Source organism: Anguilla rostrata, chromosome 2 (genome assembly GCF_018555375.3).
Source record: "Anguilla rostrata isolate EN2019 chromosome 2, ASM1855537v3, whole genome shotgun sequence".
In the NCBI taxonomy this organism is placed as follows: domain Eukaryota; kingdom Metazoa; phylum Chordata; class Actinopteri; order Anguilliformes; family Anguillidae; genus Anguilla; species Anguilla rostrata.
In genome coordinates, this window is record NC_057934.1 from 68,297,289 (window position 1) to 68,323,685 (window position 26,397).

Genomic DNA, 26,397 nt, shown 5'->3' on the forward strand with positions numbered 1-26,397 from the left:
GGGGGGGGGCTGCAGGGGTTGAAGGGGTTGACAAGGTTTTACCTGTCCAGCAGTCACATGGTCTGGGAGGGTTCCCGAGGCCGAGATTCAGATATGGGAGTTTAAAGGGGAGTAAAGCTCACAATAAAATCAGTATCCTGAGACTGAGGTCCTATGGTGACGGTCATTGTGTACTGCCTGAGGTCGCCCTCTCTCTGGCCCGGCCTCTCTGATTGGTGGGATCTCCCATTGAGGCCGGTCTCTCTCTGGCCCGGCCTCTCTGATTGGTGGGATCTCCCAGTGAGGCCGGCCTCTCTCTGGCCCGGGCCTCTCTGATTGGTGGGATCTCCCAGTGCTCAGCTGCCAAGCCCGTGTTTGTCGACACAGGCTCGGGCAAGAGCACGCCCAATAAGGCCTGACATCACAAATCTCCTCTCTGTCTGTTAGAGGGGATCCCCCTGTTTTTTTTATTTTTTTTTTTCACGGCCCCCAACCCCCCCTCCCCCGTCGGCAATGGCTCCTCCACGGTCACGGCGCATTAATTATGGAGCGCTGGCGGAAGAGCACAAGCCCCGCTAATTAAGAGCCACCCCCCCCACCCCCCCCTCCCCGGTCGGGCTCGGGGGCGAGAGTCCATTTGCATCGGGGGTTTAGCCCATGAGTTGTTTGATTTGCTAATACCCCTTCCCTTTGATGTTTAATTCAAAACCCCCTTGACACAAGCGCGGAGCTACCGGGGGGGCGACCGAGCCACAGACGGGGAGCGACAGACACGCGCGGCGACGCACGTGACAAACACTATCTCCGTTGTCATGGATACGGCGGACTGGAAGCACCTGCGCTCTCTCTCTCTCTGTCTCTCTCTCTCTCTCTCTCTCTCCCTCTCCCTCTCTCTCTCTCTCTTTCTCTCTCTCTCTCTCTCGCTCTGCCTTCGCGGCGCGGAGGGCGAGGACCAGCGTCCGTACCTGTTTTTTTTCTCTGCCTCCGGTCCGCGAAGCCGCCTTTGTCGAAAGGACGGCGTCGTCGTCGTTGCGCTCGCCGATCTTTCGCGCCCATGGCAACCGTTGCCGTGCCGCGGAGTGGAATTGTCGCCTCCCGTTAGAATTTATGGAGGAGGAGGAGGAGGAGTGGACTTTGATTAAAAGGAGGTACGACGCGCGGTATTTCAAAAGGACATCTTTAAATGCGTATCGATCCGAAAAGCACAGCCAATTAGCGTGTTTCCTTTCTCCGGCGATTGCCGCTGCTCGTTTGATATCCGGCTGCCAGCGTTGGATGAAACTGACCTGTTAAGGCAGTGAGCTGCCCGTCCGTCTGAGGGTCCTGAGCTCTGCTGGCTGTGTTCCACTCACTGGCCAGAGTTCATTCATTAGAACATAACACGTCTTTCTCTGCTCTGGCCACACCCAGTGCGTGAATTATTCCTGCAGGTCTAGTGCGTACAGGAATTAAAGCGCGCGAAATCAATCCGAGGGTTTGTCCTACACGGCTTTTCGGTACTCAGTCTTGCCAGTGATCGGGGCAGTCGAATGGAGACGGGCTGGATGGTAAATGGTAAATGGACTGCATTTATATAGCGCTTTTATCCAAAGCGCTTTACAATTGATGCCTCTCATTTGCCAGAGCAGTTAGGGGTTAGGTGTCTTGCTCAAGGACACTTCGACACGCCCAGGGCGGGGTTTGAACCGGCAACCCTCCCACTGCCAGACAATCGGTCTTACCTCCTGAACTATGTCGCCCCTACGCTATGTCGGCTGGAAATCAACAGGTCGCAGGTTCTCCTGCCAGTGCAAATGAACCGCGCTGTCCTCTAAAGTTATCAATAAGAGTATTCTCATTGTTACTAAAGGAAGATTTTTCCAGATATAAAATCGGTAAAAAGTCAGCGTGCTCGGCAGGAGCCTACGGCGTAGTGGTAGGTGGCACGGCTGATGTAACGTGTAACCCTTGGGAGAGGAGAAGAAAAGATCCACGCGATGGTACCATAGATGGTATCCTGCTAAGGGAAGTGAATTGCCTCTTGGCGACGGGCTAATTGAGAGCCATCAGATGCAAGGGGGTGTGAGGATTACATTACAGGCATTTAGCAGACGCTCTTATCCAGAGCGACTTACACAACTTTTACATAGCATTTTACATTGTATCCATCTATACAGCTGGATATATACTTGAGCGATTCAGGTTAAGTACCCTTGCTCAAGGGTACAACGGCAGTGTCCTACCCAGGAATCGAACCTGCGACCTTTCGGTTACGAGCCCAGTTCCTTACCCACTGCGCTGCACTGCCGCCCAGCGAGGATGTGTCGTTATGCTTGCTGTGAGTGTCGCACCCAGTCCCCGTGTCGTTGGCGTACACGTGCATCAGCGGCCTTTTTGTGAAACCCAGCTGACTGCCTTTCGGCTTGGGTGGGCCAGAAGTACTTGAGTAATCACCAGCCCCACCCCCCATCCCCCCACCCCCTCACCCCCCCCCGCTGGCTTTCAATCAGTCCCAATCAGTGGAAATCTCAGCTGTGACAGACTGTGCCCTTTGCGATGGCGGTCCATAATTAACCAATGGAAACACGGCCAGCCGGCCAGGCACTCCCCTGTGAGACTGGACTGGTCCCAGGCCTTGTTTTCATTCAAGTGATTGCTGCCAAACTCCTACAGATCCATCAGCCAGCACATTCAACAGGGTCCATTGATTCCTCCCTCCCCCCCACCCCCCTCCCCCTTCAGCAGATTCTATGGGCCAGAGGGTGTGTTAGTCATTAAGGCTGATTCCCACCTGATGGTGAGATCAGCCCTTCCACTCCCAACGACACACGTCATCGGTAAGCGGGGCTCACACACAAGACCCAGGTCGTATGACTCATTGTTAACGATTGGATGGATTGAGCGGGCCATAAGGTGTTTTTTTTTTTTTTTTTTTTCCCGACATAACCCATTCAGAACAAGCAAAGTAGAACCTGGCAGAAGCTGAGAAAGAGAGGAGAGGGGCAGCGGGAACCCATCTGCCGTTAAATATGCTCGGCTTCATGTTTTTCGATGGGTTTGGCCACGTGAATCTCTTCGCATCTTCGCTGGTTTTAGTGGAGAGTCGTGCAGGTCGTCAACTTCAGTGGATCTGAATCAGTGGAAGCGATTTAATTCATTTTGAAACATTTGTCTTTTATTAAAGTTCAAAGATTAAATTCATAATATGGATGCAAGTTATATTGGAAAGTATTAATCATTAATCAAGTTTGTATGTGGATGTCTGATGTCTTAAGGGTACAATTACTGATACAGTAAAGGCTCGACATTACTGTTGTTTTTATGAGCTGGAGTGTGTGATGTGCACCATCATTACTGAACAACCTGCTATATAATGCAACACAAAATAATTACATCGCTTAGACTTTTTTTTTTGAACGGTTACATTGAAAATGTTTTATAATTGAAAGTGGGATGGCTTATATCTAGTTTCATCAACGGATGCCAAAAAGTGAAATGTTCAAATAGAAGAAGGAACGATTATTGAACTGTAAGTGAATGCCTGTCTGCTAGGTGAAGATGTATACATTCTGGATGCCTGCAGCGATGCCTTCTGCTGTTGTCTACAGAGATTTCCGTCTTTGTAAACAGCAAAGGCAATGAAGGCTTGTAGTGGAAAATTTCACTTTAACACGAAGGAAGAGAGACAATACGCTTTTTAATATGTGAGTTTTCTTGTATTAAAAAACATTAAATGATTTATTAATCGTTGAAAAAGTCTAACACACTCACCTGGAGAGGTCAGAGTAATTCCAATATTCCCATATAATATATATGGGGCACAAATTTCGTACCTTGCCCAGTTTTATTCGCGCAAAGACACACTTTTCCGCAATCTTCCGCTCTTGCTACACATATTGGCCTTTCTAGCTTGCCTTGGTCTTTTATGCTCTTATCTTGGTTATCACACTGAACTTTGAATAACTCCCGAGTTCCTGGCCTTTTCCACCGAGGGCCTGCACAAACTGAAGGAGAGGTTTCTTGACTCAGCTTGCTTTGACTGCACGCAATCAATCAATACCACGCTTACAAATGCGAGATCTTGAATGTCCTTTCACAGGCCACGGGGAATAATTTGTTAAAATCGAATTTTGTCTAGAATGTTTGCTTAACCTTGCATTGAGCGATCTTTGAAAGCGCACGTTGCTGGTTCTATTTAACGAGTTTTGCTGTAGGACCCTTTCTGTTCTTGCTATTATTGTTGTATGGGTGTGGGGATGCGGTCTTGCTACTTGGTCAGGCAGGCCTGATATTCATTCACAAAATATTTTTGTTTTCCATCAAGGCATGTAATCACGGTGTTCCAGAATAAATTGGTGATCTTTGCCGAGTGTGCAACTTTTCGCCGTTTGTGACTTGTAATTGCAGGATGAGCATCGGATGAGCCCTGAACTCTCACCAAAGGCACCGTTCTCTCCTGTTGAGAGGGGGCAGCAGAGAAGCACAGCTTTGAGAAGCAGAGCGGTTTTTTTTTTATCAATGATTCACATCGTGCTACTGCTCGGTCCTGTAGACTCATTTAGACGTAACGTGATCGGTCTCACGTCGAGTGTGTTTTCCAAATGGTGCTCTTTTCCCAGAAAGCCGAAAAATACAGCGCTCAGTGTTGCACGGTGACCAAACAGAACATGGCGGGGGTGTCTCCCTTGGCCCCAAGTTGGTCTGCAGTGCTCTCCTTTCTGCGTTATGTAGAATTATCCGTGACCCGTGACTCTCTGTCATGGTACAGCTATCTCTCGGTGAGCTAACGATCATGTTTTCAAGAACACCTTGGATGTGTTCTTTTTGATTTAGATTTTTTTTATAACCATGCAGGTCCTTACTTTAAAAAAAAAAAAAATTACCCCCAAAAATATGCACATGCCCCTGGTTTTTGGGAAGCATAAATCACGGTGGTCATGAAGCAAAACCGAAAACACATCTGCGCCATCTTAAGACTGCACATGTGGCGGGGGTGGGGGGGGGGGGGTCAGAGTCTCATAGCTGTCACATCTGCAGTAATTGAACTAATTAAGCAGAGTATACCTGGGGAATCCTCTGGCTCCAGCGATCCCCAACTGAAAATTTGACTGTACAGTACGGTAATTCTCTTTGTGCTTTGATCATTTAAGTATTTTTTTCGCCGTAGTCCCTGTCGTTTTCCCTGTCGCTGTCGTTTGTGTCTTTTTTTTCTCCCCCCCGAGGTTTTGCTCCGAGCGTAATTAGAGCTGATATTAGATTGCTTTTTCTTATTAGCGACTTCTGCGGGCTTCCGAGGAGAAGGGGAGGGAAAACAATGGGTGAATCCTTCAGGATCAGCTGCGCGTGGGCGGACGTGACTAACTGCAGCTGGCTCGCTCTGACTCGCGCTCTTTCCCTCTCCCTCTCCCTCCTTTTCTCTCCCTCTCTCTCTTTCTCTCTCTCTCTCTCCTCCCCCCCTTAACTAGTGTCGTCTCAGGCACACGCACTGAGCACCCGGGTAACTGGGGGGGTCTTCAGCGAAAGGCGCTGGAGAGGACGCAATTAAGACCGCAAACAACAATCGGCCGACTGGACGGCGCGTCACTTTGACGCGGGCGGCGTCGCATGATCCGGCGCAAAGCGGCGCCGCCTGAAATCTCCGCCGTCGCCGAGAAACCCTGGCTTGGCGGCGCCGGTCGGTGAGCGGAAATCTCCTCCGTCGTCCGCCACCACGAACCTGCAGGACGGCTCCTCCTCGCGATTGGCTCCTGCGCTTCGCGGTCCCGTTCGACGTAAAGCTTCTCGCGGTGCGTTTCCGTGTCGACGCACGCGTTCTCGTGCCCCTTCCTTTTTCCTGCGCGCCATTTTGGTTTTTTTGCCGCGGCGTTCTTCTCGTGCACGGCGGTGAAAGGCAGCGGAGGACTAGCCGGCGACGGTCGAGACAGATTGCGGCGCCTGGCGCGCATGTGCCAGCTCCCCGGCGTGGGCGCGGGCGCTCAGCCCCTGCCCCTGCCCCGCCCCGCCCCGTCCCGCCCCGCCCCGCCCCGCCCGGCTCCTGCGCCGAGCCCGAGCTGAGCGGCCTGAGTGGGAGGGCCGCTGAACCTCCCCCGTGTTTCCCGAGAGACGGGGGGGACGTCTAAAACGAGCCGAGGAAGCGGTTTCTATTTTCGGGCCCCCGGCGAGGGCGCGCCGGGAGACGCCTCCTTTCAGAAACGCCGGGTGGGGAGGCGACGGCACCCGAGCGTCCGCGGACGTCGTCTTCCTTTAGCGGAGGCCGTTGTGTTCCGTGGGCTAATTCAACATCGGTCCCATCAGGAAACTGCCTGCCGCCCTTCTGCTCCACGTATAGCTGTGAGTCGGAGCTGGGTGTGTCACCGTACCAAACACGGAAGAATGTAAACACAGTCAATAATACGGTAATTCATAATAATAATAACAATTAAATGGTAAATGGACTGCATTTATATAGCGCTTTTATCCAAAGCGCTTTACAATTGATGCCTCTCATTCGCCAGAGCAGTTAGGGGTTAGGTGTCTTGCTCAAGGACACTTCGACATGCCCAGGGTGGGGTTTGAACCGGCAACCCTCCGACTGCCAGACAATCGGTCTTACCTCCTGAGCTATGTCGCCCCTTATTATAATTAATTATTATTATTAGGAATAATTCCTAGACATGCATCCCGTGCATTTTCTCCACTGAGGTGTGGTAGCGACACAGCACCTCTGTGCTCAGGTGGGAGTTTGACGAATCAGTCAGTTTGTGTGTGTATTGCGGTGCACAGACCTCCTCGCCTCATTAAAATGTATCTGAGTCTGCTCTGCCGGAGTTAAAAATGTTGTCATTTTTCTTCCAAGAAGCGCAGTTGGGCCTCTTTTTGTACAAATATACATGCGCCTTTTTTTTTTCTTCTTCCTATTTTCTCCCCCGGCTCCTGCCCACTGTAAACAGGGACGTCGTTGTGATGTTCGCTCATTTGTTCAATCAATTTCGATTAGGCTCCGATTTGTTAAGCTAATGAGATGAGAACGTGTGACGGCGTCTCGTGAATATAAATAGCCCTCTCGCGGCCGAATGGACCGCGTGCCCCTGTCGCCCCCTGTCTCCCACTGGGGGGAACTGATGTGGAGGGGCGCGTGTCTGGTTCCGACTCCTGAGCCCTCGCCAGATTTTTCGTTTTTTTTTTTTCATTAAAAAAAAAAAAAAAAAACAGGATAAGAGGTGTTTTTGAGACTTAATAGCTGTTGATAAAGTTGGAGCCCGGAGTCACAGCACCGTGTGATATGCGGTGTTCACTGAGGGGAACCCGAACGCCGTGTGTGTCGGGAGAATCTTGCAAGGGAAGCAATTACTTGGGTTTTCCACAGGATCAAAACATCTTCTCGAAATGTCACTAGCCTGAGGGCTACATCAAACGGAGGATCTTTTAAATAATGCAAACAGCATAAGTGCCCTGGCTGTTATTCATTTATAACCGTTATTGTTAATGGCCTTAAAACAAAAAAAAAACAAAAAAACCAAAGGCTGTAGTCCTGCGCGATTCTCGAGTGTTTTGTTTTCTCCTGGGTAAAAGCACGTACTGTACTGTTCTCATAAAATCAGTACAACGAGAGCCCGTTACATTGTGTGCCTCAGGATTTTTAAACCTGTATGGTGATGCAGCAGGGGGGAGGGGGTCAGGGGGAGAGGGGGCCGGGGGGGGGGGGGGGGTGAAGGGGGGGGGGGTGTTGGCTGACTCCCAAAGGCTGACTCCCACCATTCATATTATCTTAATGGTTGCTTAATCTTCAAATATAACACATCAATAACGGAAATATCACTTTCTGTTTCCGAAAAATGTCGATGTTTGCTCTCTAGTTCTGTTTTACCAGTTGCTTAAGCAATTTCCTTAGCGCAACTCCTGGCTCAATTAATGTTGCAAAATAATCCCCCTCAAAATAATTATGATTGTGTTTTCCCAATGTCCAGAAACCACTTTGATTATCATAATAGCTTCCTGAAAATATTGAATGTGATGCATTAATAGAATTTGTCTACTAAGTAAAATTATCTTGCAATTCTTGGAATTAATTTTAAATTTTTTTTATTTTGCCATGTTATGTCAACATTGCTTTATTTGAAGAGGTGCTTCCTCTTGTGACAGTTGAATTTACTGAGTACACACACTGCTTGAGAGCACGCCGTGGGGAGCGACTGCTCACATGATGACATCCTGTTGATGACATCCTTTTGTCTTTGTCGTGACCTTTTCTGAATTTACTTTATGTCAGAGAAGTGAAACTCAAAACATCATGCGTCGGCACTGAAGATGAATATCTTCTTTCTGTTTTCTGATCCCAGAGAACAAAGGAAAAAATGATACTGTTTCTATTCATAATATTATAATATTTCCGGATAAACTTAAAAAGTATGCATTTGGATATTTTAATTTTTATTTAAGCAAATAGTTTTTTGTGTCAGTTATTCACCTGGCTGCAAAAAAAATGACTGACTGACAATAGCAGCTCGAGCAATGACTTTTCGGTTCAGCTTTTGATAATATTGTAATATCAATGACATCCTTTGAGAGCATGGTCTCCTTGGAGCTTGCATTACATTACATTACAGGCATTTAGCAGACGCTCTTATCCTGAGCGACTTACACAACTTTTTTTACATAGCATTTTACATTGTATCCATTTATACAGCTGGATATATACTGAAGCAATTTCAGTTAAGTACCTTCCTCAAGGGTACAACGGCAGTGTCCTACCCGGGAATCGAACCTGCGACCTTTCGGTTACAAGCCCAGTTCCTTACCCACTGTGCTACTCTCCACACACTCTTCCACGGTGACTCTAGTGGTTTTTCCACTGAAACAATTATCAAATCTTGTTGGGCCTAAAGTTTTAATAATCGATATCAAGAAGCAAACCGGTTTTGCTACATATTGCTAATTGCGATTTTCGTCGAATCGCAACGTTGCCCGCCGACCACCAGGGGGTTCTTACAGGCTGCTGTTTGAGCACCTCTGCATTCTAGAATTGTGTTTTTTTCAAATTGAAGTGTTTGTTAACAGTCTTTTGAATTTGAGATCAGATGCATAGATTCTGATTCATTTTCCTCATTGCCAGTTGCGGTTAGCCACTGACCCAGCCTTAGCCGCTGGTTTTCAGCCTGTTGGTGGTTTAACACGAACGGGAAGTTTTTCTCGTGGCAACTAGGTATCGGTTACAGGTGGCATGGCTTAGGCTTTTGCCTGAGGGTTTGGGCTGAATTTATGCAGCGTTTGCTGTCGCCTGCTGGGCTTGTAAAAGCCAGTGAACACAATGGACTGATTTGGCTATTCAAACTCAACTGGTAACGCGATGCAATTGTAACCCACTTAGCAAACATGCGGTCATGATCAGACTGGCTGAACTTTACAAGGCCGTGCGCACTTGATGATCTGTAGCATTTTCTGATGCAAGAAGCTGGCGGAAATATGGGCCCAATAATTGCTACGAATCCAGAGGAGCACCGGGGCAAAGGCGAAGAAAGCGAAAAAGAAATAACTGCTCTTCTCTTCCGCGTGCGATGGAATTGATGGATGTTGCGAGTCGCTGGCAGGGAGGCGAGGTTTTATTTTTTAAAAATTGGTCAGATCCCCTCCAGAGAAAAATTGTGATCGGCGGTAGGGGAAACTGGCCTGTCACAGCAAGGCCCGGCACCAGCAGTAACTCCTAGTGATTGCGGGGGGGGGGGGGGGGGCCTGTTGTTTTCGCGAGCACAGGAGCGAGGCCTGGTTCATAACTCTCTGGAAGCCGTCTGTCCGCTGCAAGGACCCCCTGATTCACTGCCCCCTCTTTTCGGTGGCTGTTACCCAGCTCTGCGCGGGGGGAGCACGCGCGCTCCGCTCACTGTGGAGACCGTGGCTCTTTAAACGTGGCGGTCCGTCCGCCGGTGTGTGCAGAGGCGTCACTAAGGGGGTGCGGGGGGGGGGTGACACCGAAATGACTGGCAATAATTTCTTTTTCGTGCGGTGTTTTGTGTAGCGACGAGTTGAATGTCTCCGAAGCAGTTTACTTGAGCCCAAACCTGCCAGCATCCCCCGCCCCCAGCACCGTCCCCACCGTCCCCACCCCCCAACCCCCCCCCCGCGCCCGTTGACAAACTTCCAACAGCAAGCCCCCCCCCACCCCCACCGGTCGCCAACATCAGGTGACACCAACGGTCGACCGCACCGGGTATCACCAGCCCTAGTGACGCCACTGAGTGTGTGGCTCAGCGGTAGTCGCTGTGAGGGGAGTGGAGGGAGATGGCGTGCTGGAGGCGCACAGGAGGTGCGCAGGGGAGGTGCTGCGAGGTACGGAGGAGGTGGAACGGTGCCGCCTGTCTCCCGAAAGCCGGCGTGCGGTGCGTTCCGTGTGACCGGAGGGAGGGAGTCGCCCGTCGTGCAAACACGCACACGCGCGCAGATCCGGGTCGGGGCGGCGTGATCCCGAAATGCTCACCAAACAGGAACCTCCTTCCCCCCCGGGGGGGTCGACGCGCATCCTGCCTGTTCCCCCAGGAGAGGGCGCCGGTGGCCTCGCAGTCGCCCCGCTGAGACCCCCCCCCCGGGGGAAGAAGGTTCCTGTTTGGTGAGCGTCTTCCCCGTCTGGGTCTGCCCTGGAGGAGGCGAGCAGAGGGGGGGGGGGGGGGTGCATTGGGCGTTTAAGGCTGGCTTCACGGGCGGGGTGTTGTACAGTAGCTGGCATTAGCCTAAAACAGCCGGGCCTCCTCTGCGTCCCTTTGCCTTTCCTGTGGGGTGGAAGGTGCCGGAACCTCAAAGGCCGTTTGAAAGGGCACCATGCTAATTAGCTTAAAAAAAAAGTCAAACTTTGTTCCGTTTCGAATCTCTGGCCACGGTCTGAGAAGCCTTTGAGCTGTAAATCTGCGAAGAAAATCAAATATTTATTTCAGCCTTTAGATGTTTTCTTGTGCTGTATGTGCTTTGCAGGTCATGTTCCACCTCCGAATCTCTTCTGTTAAATTTCGCCGCTGTCTTTTCGCTGTAATGCCCTGGTTTGTAGCACCCGGGAAGTGGAAGTGCTTCTTGGCTGGTGGCATTAATGGCGGTAATGTCAGAAACGCCACGCTAGTCCTGTCTGATCCAGTATTTTAAGCACATTTCAACCGTAACATTAGAATACCCTGGCTTCTGACCAAGGTGCTGTTTTACAGGCCCCAGACCTGGGGAAGCCAGGCCTGCTGTGTTTTTGGGACGTTTATGCATGCCAGAGTAAACAGAACCAATGAGTCCTAAATCCGGTCTGCATATGTACTGGGAGAACAAATAAAAAAAATTCCCTTGAAGCCAGGAAATCTGCTTTTTTTCCCCCCCAAATTTCATCATCTGCAAACAACAGATGTGTGATGTAAGTAACAGGGAGGACAGGATCACATTTTTTTATTAATGAAAAAAAATGTCCTTTTATTAAGTTGTTATGGATTGAGTACATGGTCATTTAAATGCTGAAAGTGAATGAGAAAATAAGTATTCCCAAAATGCTGAATGTGTAGTTTGTTTGGTTAATTTCCCTGCAGAGTTGAAATGGTCGGAGAGTCCTGCTCGTGCTCTTTGATTGACACTGTGATTAAAGGATTCTGTCCAACCGGCCAATCAAGTTTTAGTTTCGTTTGTTTGTTTGTTTGTTTGTTTCCATGTTGAATCGAGGGAGAAGGTTACATTCGACCACGTTCGGTTACAACCTACGAGCAGGCTTTCCACCTGTGGCTATTCACCTGTGGCTTTCCACCTGTGACTATTCACCTGTGGCTATTCACCTGTGTCTGGCTCCTGCAGCCCAGCCCATGCGTACCAGCCTGTAGGACCCTGGAGAAGAAGGCGCGGCTGTGCAGTGGTTTAACAGCACTGCTACCGTACGCGTCTCCTTGTAGTTAGCCCGGCGGCAGCAAGGGGGCAGCAGAGGGGGGGGGGCTCCAGCGGGCGGGCCTCTTTTTCGGCTCGGCCCCGCCCGCTTTTTGATCAAAAGAGGCGAGCGGCGGACCGTTGGCCCCGGCGGAGCACGACTCCGGCCGAAAAAAAGAGGAGGAGAGGCGGGTGGAGACGCGGCGTCCCCCCCGGACACGCTCCACCCCTCCGAAACATCCGCGCAAAACAGAAAAAGCAGCCTCAGGAAGAGGAGCCTCGTCTCGCATCTCTCTGTGTTTCCCCCCCGGGCGAAAGACTTGCAGGGGTAGAGGGTGCCGGAAACCTCAAAGGCCCAGTCGAAATGGCGCCATGCTAATTCGATACTTTCATATTCCTCCGGCGATGACTCACGCCGCGCGGGGGGGGGGTCACGAAACAGAGAGCGCGGCAGTCTGTTTTTCTCTCCCCCCCCCCCCCCCATTTTAAAATAAAGGGGGTCGTGTCGGTAAATAGTGGCTCGTCTTCTGTTTACACTTTTGGCGATTTCTGTCACAGCTAGCGCAGCAGAGACCGTCTCTGCAAAAAACACCCCCGTTGTCTCATCTGCTGACGAGTCTGGGGGCATCGATGTACAGTGACGGAGGACATCAGACTTGGCGTCGGTGTGTGTTTATCGTTCTCCAGTTTCTCACCATTGCATAATTGGGCCTGGTACCAAAATACACCGTGTACTGACTGCGCTGAAGGGAAGAGCCGACTCCAGCAGTGGAGCATGGTTAACTCGGAGTTGATGAAGATACCAGCTTCATATATATTTTTTTTTTCATCCCACTCCCACGTTTTTTCCTAACGATGCTGGGGCCCTGTGGAATACCTACAGTGTTGTGCATCGAAGGTACAGCAAGGTCCATTACTGGTATTTATTTAAATGTAATGTTCCTTATGAATAATTCACTCCGTTCATTAAATATGTACCATGGAAGAGCTTAGTGGAAGGGCCAGTACATTAGTGAGGTAATGAGACATGAAGGCTTCGCGTCTGATACATGCTAACTCACTGGTGTCGATTACACACGGTGATGCACGACACAACGTCACTCTCGCTCACTTTCTCGCCCTCCCTCCCTCTCTCTCTCTCTCTCTCATACACACACACAGCAGATCATCTCTCTCTCTCTCTCTCTCTCTCACTCACACACACACACACACAGCAGAATGTCTCTCTCTCCCTCCCTCTCTCTCTCTCTCATACACACACACAGCAGATCATCTTTCTCTCTCTCTCGCTCTCTCTGTCTCACACACACACACACACACACACACACAGCAGAACGTCTCTCTCTCCCTCTCGCTGCCTCTCTCTCTGTCTCTCTCTCTCCTATACACACACAGCAGAACGTCTCTCTCTCTCTCCCTCCCTCTCTCTCTCTCTCTCTCTCTCTCTATTTTAACCATGCTGTAAATGTCTGATATCACTTTCCCTGGGGGGGGAGGGGAGGGCATTTTAATCCAGGAGTGATCCCACTCTGAGGGTGAGAGAGAGAGAGAGAGAGGGATTGGTGATTAATATCCACTTGATCTCCCTCCTGTCAGTGTGTTATTGATACAGTGCTTCACACTATTCAGGCTCTTCACCCTTAATTAGAACGGAAATCCTCAGCGTCAGCTTCACACCGCTTCTCTATAGTGACGGTTTTTTTGTGTTGTTGTTGTTCGTTTTTCTTGTTTGCAAAAGCCACCATCTCACCCCCGAGCTGGTCATGACCCAGCGGCCATGACGTTCGCTGGCACGTCTATCAGCCGCGGCGGCGGCGCGGTACGTCAGCTTTAGGAGTTCCTTGTAGCGCTGAACTGCGTGTGATTGGCTGGCGTTGCCGTGGGGAGAGTGTTGTCTTTATGGGTACAGTATGAGGACCGCTCGGTACCTCTTCCTGTGATAAACACGATTGCGAACAGCTGCGTTATCGGCGTGCTGAAAAGCCTCATCCTAATCTGCACAGATACAGCCTCCTGGAAATGAGACCGGGACCCACGCATCAATGAAAAGCCTGCTATGTGCGAAAAATTAATATCAGTAACGCAATTATGTGTTATTCCTAATTTAGTGTAATGAAAGTAGCCTAGTATAATAATGAAACATAAATGAAGTCGAGTTCCTCTACTGTCCCATACTTCCTGTTGTCAACCGTGTTTCGTCATACTGAACTGTAACTGTACAGTACAGTATGAATAACAGCCAATCAGAGTACAGTACAGCCAAGAGTGGAGGTGTGGGGGAGAAAAGTAAGAAGAGTCCATTTTATGCGGAATAAAATTCCAAATAGATTAGCCATAAGGAACCTTATCATGCATTCCTCTTGGTGCAAGTAATTCGGTTTGTGGGTTTAGTGTTCACATTGTCATGGTGTAATAAAAGCTTGTCAAGTCCATTGCATGTTTGACACACATCCTTAGTGCAGAGGGAACAACATCATCAGTGACCTTAACCTCTATATTTTTCCTTCCTTTCTTGTAGCAGCTGACTACTGCAGCACTAATCCAATACGTATTTTATTTTCACGTGTTGTACCTGTTTAAAAAAAATCATTAATCTCCATTATTCAAAAACTGCTCTCTGTGCTGGTTAACTCTGTTGATTCTAGCCGAATGCCCGTGTTGATCCGTGTTCTGTGTGTAAACACGGCGCCGTGTGTACACGGGCGGCCGCTCCTGATTAGTCTGTCACTTATTAAACTCGCCGGGATCCGTACGCGTCCCGCTCTGACACGCGGATGAGCGCAGAGAGAAGGCTGCACCGGATCACAGCTAATCGATCATTACTGCAGCGGTACATCCGCACGTGTGGGTCTACCCGGTGGTCTTAGATTAGAAAGTCAGTGGACTGTAGTGTAAGTAGCAGTCATGCACATCCCAAGTCATAGCACTACCTCCACCATGTTTCGCAAACGAGGTGGTGTGCTTTGGGTCATGAGCACCTTCTTTCTCCACGCTTTCCTCTTTCCTTCAGGTCAATTCTAGTCTCGTATGTCCATAAAGCCTTGTTGCAGAATATTTCTTGGTTTTTTTTTTGTTTTGTTTTGTTTTTATGTTTTGTGGTTTTTTTTTTTTTTTTTGGTAAACTAACCTGGCCTGGCATCTTGCGGTGAACCTGCTGAGGTTGTGTTGGTGTAGCCTTCTCTTTACGGTAGCCTTTGACACATACGTGCCTACGTCCAGGATAGTGTTTTTGATCTGTTTGAGAGCTTAAAAGGGTTTTATTCTTCACAATGAAAAGTATTCTTTGGCCACTGCAGTGATTTTTTTGTGGTTGACCAGATTGTTGGCTGTTTCTGAGCTCACCAGGGCATTCTTGCATCTTGACAACGTGCCAAACATTTCATTTTGACACATCCAATTTTTTGGCTGTGACTCTGATTTATTTTTGAATTTTCAGCTTCACGATGGCCTACTTTCCTGACATTGACACTTCTTTTGTCCTCATGCCGGAAGAAAACAGCACTTTACCCTCTTAGTCATCGTTTTATTTCAAATCCAGCGTGCTGGAGTGCAGAGCCAAAACAACAAAAAATTGTGTCACTGTCCAAATACGTACATACTGGACTTGCGTATGTTAAAAGGAAGGGACAAGAGAGACACGTGCTTGACCGGAATTCGTTTTTTGTTGCCGAACAGAAATGCTTTGGATTGAGCGTGATAGGCCAGCTCTGACCTTTGTTCAGGGTCCGCAGAGCCCCTCCCTCACATAGTGACACTCTTTGCTCCGAAGTGATTTTGACACGCGCGGGTCACAGAACGTTTCTGTTTCCTGTTTCCTGTCGCCGTTGCGCCGCTCGAAGCGGGCTCACGACGGCGGGGTTCTGGAGTTTCCGAGCGTTCTCATTCCGGGATCGGCGGCGTCTAATACAAACGCGCAGGGCGTCGGCAGCGAGCGAACGTCGAGAAGCGGCAAGAGAGCGGCAGCCTTGGTTTTTTTTTTTACGGTTTCCGTCTTTCCGAGTTAGATTTTCCACCTAAATCTCGCTTTAAAAATAAGGCCTTGTCTGGCTGAGACAGCGAGCAATATAACACACAGGAGCCAATCTGCCCCGTATTTGCTCTGTCCACTGACGTCATTTAGAGGAAGGTGCAGGCCCTGATGGGTTCTGTTGAAAAGTGTGGGGGGTTTTACAGACAGATGGGACCCTGTGCTGTGGCCTTACTTTCTGGCACCTCCTTCCTAAAATTACGGGAGGGACTTGGCTCCACCCGCTACTGTATCTTAATGGCCTGTTGTTGATGTAAATACAGTGGACTCTCTCCATGGTTGAGTGTCAGATTGATGGAATTTGTACGCGTTGCACTGAAGGATGTTTGAATATCTAAGAAAGACCCGCGTAGGGTCAATATGTTTACCAGCTACGTGCTTTAATAAATCAGAATTGTAACAGAAACTGTATGGAATTTCTTTAATTTCTGAACCTGTATTTTTTTCTCAGAAATGTATTCCAGACTAGTCTCCCGGGGTGGACTTGATATTGAAATGGGAAATGTGCTCGCTCGTCCGTCATCGTCAAGCTCCGGCCAAACGGCAGTTCTTGAATTCTCCAGTTCCTCCGAGGCTTGTTCCTTTCCACATCCGTGCCGAAACTTTCTTTTAAAGGGCAATGTTCGCTCCAGGAACAAACCTCATGTTCCTGATGTAAGATCACACGGTCAGATGTAAAAGATATGTAAAAGAAGACACAGAGCACACTTGGCAGCCATGCAAATCAGGCATAAGGAAATAGATCAAATCTCAGTTGGGATCTTGGCGTAGTTCTATTTAGATGTTCTTTTCGGTACCTAACCCAACCTTGTGTGCTGTACAGTGTATATCCAGATGCTGCCTGTAAGTGGGTCAAGATAACTGATGAGTTGAGAAGTGTAAGTTGCCCTGGAAAAGGGTACCTGTACGAAATGCGAAATGTGTCCAGTGATGTAACAGGTAACCACTCCGGAACAACGGATGGTGGATGAAGTGCTCTGATCTGGGCAAGCGTTGAGTTTTCTCTTTTCCCCTCTGTTTGTCTGTGCAGGACCCCAGAAGCAAACACAAGTTCAAGATCCACACCTATGGAAGTCCCACCTTCTGCGACCACTGTGGGTCTCTGCTCTACGGACTCATCCACCAGGGGATGAAATGCGACAGTGAGTGACGGGTGGGGGGGGTGGGGGGGGTTCGCGGTGGGGGCCGCAGCAGGGTGCTATCGAACCCGTGACCTTCAGGTCACGAGGCCGGCTCCTGACCCATTACACCACACTGATCTGGTCAATCAATTTATCAATCGCGCTTTATTTGTCGCTGTGCATCACTACAGTTAAATTAAATTGCCAGGAGTTGCTAAAGGATTATGAACAAATGTGTTGTGGGGAATCGAAAACCAGGTACTGACAGTTGAGGCAAGGCAGGAAGATTATTCCCTGACCCCACACTCTTCTGGAAAATGGCAGCAAAAGCTGCTATTAGACTGCCAAAGAACTTCACGAGAACACATTCCATCCATCAGTGGGTTGGTGGAAGTGCTCCTTCTATCTTCAAGGTCTTGTGGTGTTTACATATAGGTAGCTAACACACACAAATGGCTTTGCATTGTACTGTACCTGTACTGTACATATGTGTACAGTGTACCTGTTAGGGGTGGAGGGAGATGCCGCTATTTGTATTCGTATCTGTATTTGTTCAAGCAACAAAATTATTTGTATTTATATTTGTACTCGGATAAAAAGTGGAAGTGTGCATGGTGTAAACCGGAAGTTGGATAAAATAAAAAATAATTGAAAAGCTTCCCTTGGTGGAATACATCTTCAGCTACTATGCTTTTACTCAAACTTCCCCAAGTTGTGTTTTTTAAAGACAAGCTCCTGCACATGAGCTGGGAGCAGTCTAGGCCGATGGGGAGACAGAACATCCCTTGCTATACTGAGAAGTTGCTTGGAATAAACACTTGTTGGGGGGGCAGGTCAGATATTTTAGAGCCATGTGAGCCAGTGCTGGGTGTGTCATTAGCCAACAACCTGTGTCAACCTGTGTAATGTTTTAACTGTAGAAAGCTGTGTTTTTTACTGTGTGCTGCCGCTACGCTGATGCCTAGTGGCGTCAGACGTGTCCTGCATTACAGCATCGATTTCTGCACAAGCAGCGACCTAATTTCATAAAGATATCTAACCCTATAATTTCTGTAACTACAGTGTCCACAATTATTCATCCCACACAAAAATGGCGCAAACAGCCTGTATTTCTTTACTTTATTTGATTTATAATGTTTTTGTTTTTCAAATTTGAAAAACACGGTTATTTTAAGCCCAAATATTTAGGAAAGTTGTGGAAGGATGGGGATATAGCATTTACGGCGTTGGAGTAATTTTAACTTTAAAGCCCCGTCACTCTATCTGGCCTATCTAGTGTTAAGGGGAACTGTCACTCGCTGTCTCTCTGCAGGTCTGTGTGTGAGTGTGTGTGTGTGTGTGTGTGTGTGTGCGCGTGCGTGCGTGCATGCGTGTGTGTGTGTGTGTGTGTGTGTGTGTGTGTGTGTGTGCGTGTGCCTATTATAGAAACTGACTTCTGAGCTAATCGCACCAAAGAGGTGGGAGGAAAAGCTCTGAATCCGAATAATATTGGCCAGATTCGGGAGGAGAAAACATTTTCAGAGAACGTATTATTCCAGTGTTGCCAAATATGGTATTTGCATTCGGGCACCATCCCTAATAGCTGTATGTATTGATGCTCGTGCTCTATTGGCAGTAATTATATTTTTTTCATGAATCTTACTTGGGGAAGAGCAATGCTATTAAAGAACTGTGAAATTCTGTTTCTTTATTGCGGAGTCCTTTGGACGTGGAAATGAATGGCATTAATTAACTTGTCAAAAGCAGCTCGGGCCCCATACCAGCGCACTCATTTAAACTAATTATGACCATGGGGCCTTTGTAAAATTGTATTATGCATTTGAAATAGTATTGGTAGACGTTGCATGATTTAACTTACTGGAAACAGGTAATGATTTTAGGAATGTTTATTTATATGTATTTCTGTATGCATAAGACTGTCCACCAGGGGGCAGCACCTGGCCCTACGCACAGGTACGGCAGCAGCAGCGGCTGGTTGTAATCAGTGCAGCTGCTACCTGTTGCCTAATAATTGGGCCTGATAAAAGGCCTGGTTTTCAGGCCTAGAGAAGGACCGTTTGAGGGCTCGTTTCTTGCGATCATTGCCGCGTGTGAAACGGTGTCCATTTCCTTTAGTAGCTTTATTTCTAGCGATGGGAAACCAAAGCTTTCTGGCCCACTGTGTCGAAAAATGTGTTCACTACTCAGTGTTTTGATTAAACACAGTGCGCACTAGTGACATCTGCTGGTCAGAAGAATTTAGCTCTGAAATGTGTCAAAGTGGGACATGAAGCACAGCGCTCGGTAACGTTAAATGTTCCCCAGCAAATACATCTATATTTAATCTGTAGCCTCACCAGTGACTGTATTGTAAGAAGTCAATAAATCTTTACGAGCGTTCTGCCGTAATGCAGTAAGCCGCCTAGCCTAATTCATAAAACTATATAAATTAGGCTATTGGTGTTATTTTGAATAACTGAATAATTCTCAAATAAGCCAACCGGCGACCACACCCACTACAAAAAAATATATACTACGCGTGCGTCTATATTAAAACATTGAAAGTAGTACACACAACCACCATTGAATGAAATTATGTGCAGTAAGTGGTGTACGAGAAGCAGGCTATACGAATAGGTGAGTGCTTAGCCCGCTGCATTGAGCATTGTGAGGTCAGGGTTCGATCCTTGTATTTTTTCTGTTGCAAGAGGTACATTTTTTATATAATTATATAAAAGTTTTTTTTCCGTTTTAACATGTTGCCCGAAAATGTACTGTCTGAAAGCTTGCTAAGAGAGAAATACACATGGACGACGGTGAGTGAGTTTCAGTTTGGCAGTGAAGTGCTTTTGTTACTGAACAGCGAGTGTGCTTGTAGCCTAACCACATCTTCAAACCCGATACCGAAAACCGAATTAGCGGAAATTCCATACGGGTAAATTTTATACAGACAGCGGGATAAATTTTTTCACGCAGAGAGTAGTCAATGTGTGGAATAGCCTGCCAGGTCACATGGTAGAGGCAGAAAGTCTGGGGGTTTTCAAGACTAGGCTTGATGCAGTGTTAGATGCTAACTAGTCTGTAGGTAACCAGCACTAATTGGAAAATGGCGAGCATCGTTGGGCTGAATGGCCTGTACTCGTCATTGTTATGTTATGTCATTTTATGTCATTGATCCCATGCTCTGATCATACAGAATAAGCGTCAGCTTTGGACTGAACCTCTTCATGATTTCGATGCTTACCCTAAAGCTTTAGTATCAAGCGTAACATCACTACTTTTTTTGTCCTGCCCTGTTTCTTGGAGTTTTCGTTGTATTTCGTGACCCTCTTCGAACCTTTCCCTCACTACCCATCTTCCGACTCTGTATATTTCATTCTAAATCCCCCCCCCCCTTTTCATGACACTCGTTACATGTTCCCCCATCCAAGCACTTTTTGGTAATTTGTATTTGTCCTGATATAGTAGCTTGTTCTTCTGCCAAGTTGGCTTGGCAGAGTTAGGTCAGAGTAGTGTTCACTGTGTGAACTAAACTGTGTTCTTGGCTAGAAATAGCTGTACAAAATAAGTGTTGTATCTTATTGAACCTTTGTTTTTTAGTTGTCCATGACCATGAAATGCACTTTTGTACGTCACTTTGGATAAAAGCGTCTGCCAAATAAATGTAATGTAATGTAATTTTGTTGGAATTTCCTTGCTTTGAAAGTATTTTTTGTCATTTTCAGTTTATAGCACACTTCAAAGACAGCAGGCCAAATATGCTAATTGCCTTTCTGTGTGTGTTCATCATGTGACGCAAAGGCCATCTCCAGCCATGCATCACACAGTGCACGTACCGAATGGAATCAAAACACAACACATGATTTTGGCTCGAAAAATCAATTAATGAAAAAAGAACAAAATAGAGAGTTTTTTTTTTTCCTCCATGACCAGAAAAACAATGGAGACAGAATAACAAAATGCAAGAGGCAGTTTTTTTTTCAGTGGGTGAATCTGTTTTTATTGTGTGCCATTGAGATAGTTTCTCTCTTTTCCCTTCATGGAGAAGTACTGCACTGATCCCAGCAAACATACTTAGCCAGGGTTGCCAGATGACACGTACAGTATAGAAGTTTAAGGACCATTGGACTAATTTCAGCTGAGTACACTAAATTAGTCTGGCATATGTACACAGCCTTGAGCCCTGCCAGCAGGGAAAGTGTGACAGGTGCTCTGGACGAGGCCACAGCTGTGCGTTTTGTTTTCATACGTGAATGTGAATCGTTTTTAGCCTAATGCTAATGCGACGTGACAGGTGTTGACATTGCACAATGTTCCACAAGTCTAGACTTTTCACTCGGTTAGGTTCGTTTATGATTGGTGTACATGCCACCGCCGACTCTCGCACCCTCATCCTGGAACTCATTATTAGTTTTAGTTTTATTGTTTTTTGCACAATTTAAAAAATACACAAAAATGACAAAGATAACAAATAATATACAGCGCAGGGAGAGGCGGAAGACCCAGACTTCTTGTCCAAAGTACAGTAGGAACTGTGTAAAGCAGGAGCTAATTTGACCAAAGAGAATTGTGGGATGCCGCCTGGAGGATGTCAATCACAGGCAGAGGAGTTTGGCCGGAAGTTGTGGCTACGCTTGGCTGCCCTGCGCGTCTTGCTGTCTGTGACCACAGGTGTAGCGCCATTGGCATTCAGCGCACGGCGAGGCTGCCTGCCAGCCCTGGCCATTAGCAGCCCTGCCCTTGGCGTGCCGGCGGCCCCTCTCTCTCTCCTTCACCGCCGTGGCTTTTTCAGCAGCCGTAATTACCGCCACTCTTCCTCTTACCGCCACTCTTCCTCGGCCTCGCTCCGCGCTGCTGCGGGAGCGGGAAAAGTGAAAAAAAATTCAAAAAAGACTCTCCGCACATTCTCCGGTCCGCAGGCAGCCCTGATGCAAATGGGTGATGCGTTGGAAGCACGCATGCAATTAACTGAGATGAGATCATTGGTAACTGGTTATATATTTTTTTTTTTTGGCTGGACCTTCAACAGCGGGGCCAGCCCTACGAACGCGAATGTCTGTGACTGAGTGACTGACTGAGTGATGAAGTTACACCATTGGTCGGCCGGATCACGTGTGTTAGCTCCAGCCATATACTAGGTTTTGACCTGGTCTTGTTTATGGTAATATAATTCATTTGATATATTGGAGGCAAAACCGTATGTTGTGTGCTGTACTGTTAATATCTCTCACTATGTTTATGTATGTAGTTATGTTGGTCAGACAACAAACTAGAGCGTGAAACAAATATGCACACTTTTAGGGAAAATAAAAGGCAATTTTCAATTTGTATCCATTCATCCATTCCTAGATGTGCTTTTAATCCGAAATTTTCGTTGTCCGAATTGGCAGTTTTTCCAGTCGATCATTTCTCTTGTCTCTCAACTCAGTAGCTGCGGGCTGCAGCTAAGCTAAGCACTGAGCTTGATTCTCAGTCATGGCTATATGTCCCCTATTGTCAACGTTTTTCTTCGGGAATCCTATTGTCTGAGGTTTCCCATTGTAAGATGGTGAAAGCGTACAGTAATTACACCTTGCATATGTCTTGTTCCCTCCTCACCATTACCAATTTCTAGAGCGTTTTTTTTGTCTCCCGGTAATATTGCATTTGCTTTGCCGGCTTAGCGTAGTCCCTGAATAGCATTCATGGTGGCATTCACCATGCGTCTCCCAGCAATCCTTCGTAATGAGATCCGGGGGAGGGAGCGGGAATTAGATAGACGGACGCGTTTTATTATTATATTTTAATCAAGTGGATGTAGAGCGCGTACGAATGCGTGGCTCAAGAGCGGACAGACAGGCCTTCTTATCGTTAATTACAAGCTCGCCGCTCGGCGAACGCGCATGAAGCCCGAGCGGAAAATGAGGAGGTTTCCGGAGAGCGTGCGGGCGGTGCGATCGGGCGGGCTTTTCGTTCAGTGCGCACCCGCGTGTGTGGGCGTTCGCTTGTGTGCCTGCGGGATAATGGGTGGAAACTGGGCTCGCTCCCTGCCTGTGAGGTGCTCCACGGAGGAAGGCATCTCAGGCTGAGGTTACTGGGGGACGGAGGCGTCCTGTATCACCCCTTCTCCCTCCGTTGTTACTCATCCCCCATTCACCTATTCACCTCTTCTCTTCTGACAATGTCGTCGTGCAGCTTGTTACAGTGCAGGCTTTTATTTATTTATTTATTTTATTTTTTTGTGACTAATTGACTTGTCCTGTCAGGAACATGAAGCACACTGGCAACCCTCCTCTTAATTGAATGAAAAACTGCACGTTCCTCCACTCTCCACAGTTCAGGTACTACAGAGATGGGGGGGGGGAAATAAACAGATTAAAGTGATGTTACCTACGCAAACGGAGGATCTACCCTCGCGTAGCCCTCTCTGCTTTGTTAATCGGTTATTGTTTTAAGCCCGGTATGAGACGTCTGTCTGTCTGTCTGACTGTCTGTCCGTCCGTCTCCGCAGCGTGCGACATGAACGTGCACAAGCAGTGCGTGATGAACGTGCCCAGCCTGTGCGGCACGGACCACACCGAGCGGCGCGGACGGCTCTTCCTCACGATCGAAGTCACCGAGGAGACCATGAAGGTGACGGGTGAGTAGGGTAGGGTCGGGGGCGGGGGGGGGGGGGCATGCTGGGACACCACACGGCCCGGGGGGGCTGTTTGAGCTTACAGTACACACGCCCTGTAAGTTCAGCCGGATCAATTCCGAGAATCTCACGAGAGCGAAGAAGCAAACAAAGGTATGAGTAGGAGTGTAATTAAGCCTGTGCTGTCACATGCACCTGGAACAGGTGGAGCAGGAAAGTTCATAAACAGAATAGCGTCCTGCACATCAAACAAACGTATACCTGTACAGTGTGTCAAACGTTCGCAGTAAATCTATACAGGCATGTTGTAATTATCTTTTTTTGTCTTGCCTCATGATTCAAGTTTGCCATAATGTGCCTTTACCTGTAGCTCTCTGCTATTGAACCGGCTTGCACTGTAAACTGATTTAATAGCAGATGTACTGAACAGGTTTGCTGAACAGGTTACTCTACAGGGTTGGAGTCCTGATCTACGTGGTCACTTCTGGCACTACGATCTTTACTTCACTCTAGTGTGTTTCTTTTGCACCTCTGCACCTTGAACTAATGCACTTGTTGTACGTCGCTCTGGATAAGAGCGTCTGCTAAATGCCTGTAATGTAATGTAATGTACTGTGTAAAATGCGACAGTGGCTTTTCCCTGTAATTGCAGCACGTCACAGGCTTGGTCCCGATGAATTTAGTGGTACGTTTCTTCAGCACGTACATTACATTACATTACAGGCATTTAGCAGACGCTCTTATCCAGAGCGACTTTACATAGCATTTCACATTGTATCCATTTATACAGCTGGATATATACTGAAGCAATTTCGGTTAAGTACCTTGCTCAAGGGTACAACGGCAGTGTCCTTACCCGGGAGTCAAACCTGCGACCTTTCGGTTGCAAGCCCAGTTCCTTACCCACTGTGCTACACTCCGTCCTTGCAACGTAGCATTGGCAACCATTGCCGTTGCGTTCGTACACGCGTAGTTTGTACTTTTCTAAGTTCCCTCGGTCGGTCTCGCCGTGAGGAAAGTTTATTTCTGGTCCAAGGACCTCTCTCCGTAAGGAGTCGCTTCAGAAGGTTGAAGCCGCTTTCGCCGAAGGTCAAGAGGCGTTCGAGAAGCCACGACGAGCAGGAAAAAAGTGGCGAAATCACACGGTGTGCTAGGAACACAAAAGAGGGCGAGCCGGACGCCGCCGCCGCGGGTTTATCGCCGACCGTACGAGCCCGCTTCTCACGGAGCGCGGCCAGACAGCGCTGATTACAGGTCACCCCGGGGGAAAGAGCGGGGTGACCTCCCAGCTCCCGCTCGCCGCATAATTAACCCTCTTTCGACGTTAAAACAAAACTAGCGCGCCGCCGCCGACTCCACGAATCTGGGATTCACGGATGTGTGTAAGTACTCATTTTCCCAAATCCCGGCGGCCATGTTCAGCTAATCCCACCACGCTAATCCACCCCACCCCTTCACTCCCAATTTCTTTTTCTATGCAGCGCAACAAGTCCATTAATGTGAATGACATGAGGAGAGCCTCTACAGCAGCGGACCCAGAAGGGCATGGCTCGTTATTTCTGTTCCCCCCAATCCCCCCCCCACACACCCTTTTACGGCTCTGTCCGTTTCAAATAAGGGCTACTGGGGGTGTGAACGGGGCTTTGGCCATAACCGACTTCTGTCCAATTTGAATATCAATACTCATTTTATTTATTTATATTGTCTTTTTTAAAATACATTTTTGTATTATACATTTGCGCACAATGCTGGAGGCTGTAGATCTGAATTTTTTGCTGTAATGGCATCTGAGAAACTGTGAGTTTTAATTACGCAGTGACCACAGCTATTGAATATTTCGCCTGTGCGTGAATGCTATGGATCTTACATCAGGCGCGTCCCTGCTTGAGGCCAGAGATTAATCTCACTGTTTCACTACTCAAACTAATGTCAGGGAAAATTTCTCCTTGCTTCCTGTTCTGTAGAAGATACGTGTATTGAACCATTACTAAACTGTTTCTGTGTGTCACACAAGGGCCCTGTACCTGGCCCTCACTGATATGATTAAGTGGAATGAATGCCTTTATAGATCACGGCATGTGTTCAGTCAATCATTGTCCTTACAAGTAAATGTGTTACACTTTAAACTCAGTGTGTTATACCCGACTCATTTGTTAATGTATAAATAATTTGTTCTGCCTTATAATGCTAAATGAAGATTCATGATGCACTTTATAAGCAAACTCTTCGACAACGTTTGCAAGTGAGACCCAGTTCGAAAACTTCAGTCCAGTTCTGTCACGGTACGGGGGGTGGGACCCAGGCGCAGAGTAAAGAAAGACAAACTCAAAAAAGGGAAAATTAACAAACACTTTACTAACCAAAAAGGCAAACACAAACAGGGAACAGAAAAGGCCACGATGGGCAAAAACACAAACTTCAAAAAAATCTAAGAAGAAAAAAAACTGAAAACAAGAGGAACTCAAAACACAGGCAGGGCAGATCACAAGCAGGCAGAGTACCCGGGTAGGTACATACAGTAAGCAACAAACACAAGTCGGGAACAAACACAAGGAACCAGCACCCGAGTCAAGGGAACAAAGAACTTAAATAGACAGGGGGTAACAAGACACAGGTGAACTCAAAAAACAATCAACCCAGAAAAGGAGGGGATAACAAGACACAGGTGGGAACAATGATAGAATAACGAGACAACAATAATACAATTAACAGGGGGGAGCAGGACACAAAACAGAAGTGCCACCATCTGGCGGCCCAACAAGGGAAACACAGACAGGAAAACACAGAACCATGACAAGTTCAGTCTTAATCCACACTTTAATATTAATAAAATATGTTTTGTTTTT

General features: G+C 47.7%; 1 protein-coding gene across 4 annotated transcripts in view; it reads left to right on the forward strand.

Annotated features, from left to right (window-relative positions):
• The window catches only part of LOC135249032 (protein kinase C alpha type), a 225,439-nt gene that overhangs the window by 109,185 nt on the left and 89,857 nt on the right, over nt 1–26,397 (forward strand). For all 4 annotated transcript variants that reach the window (XM_064324267.1, XM_064324263.1, XM_064324264.1 and 1 more), the window contains exons 4-5: nt 16,866–16,977; nt 23,426–23,554. In XM_064324267.1, the coding sequence (XP_064180337.1) occupies nt 16,866–16,977; nt 23,426–23,554 (241 nt within the window). The remainder of the gene's footprint in view (nt 1–16,865; nt 16,978–23,425; nt 23,555–26,397) is intronic.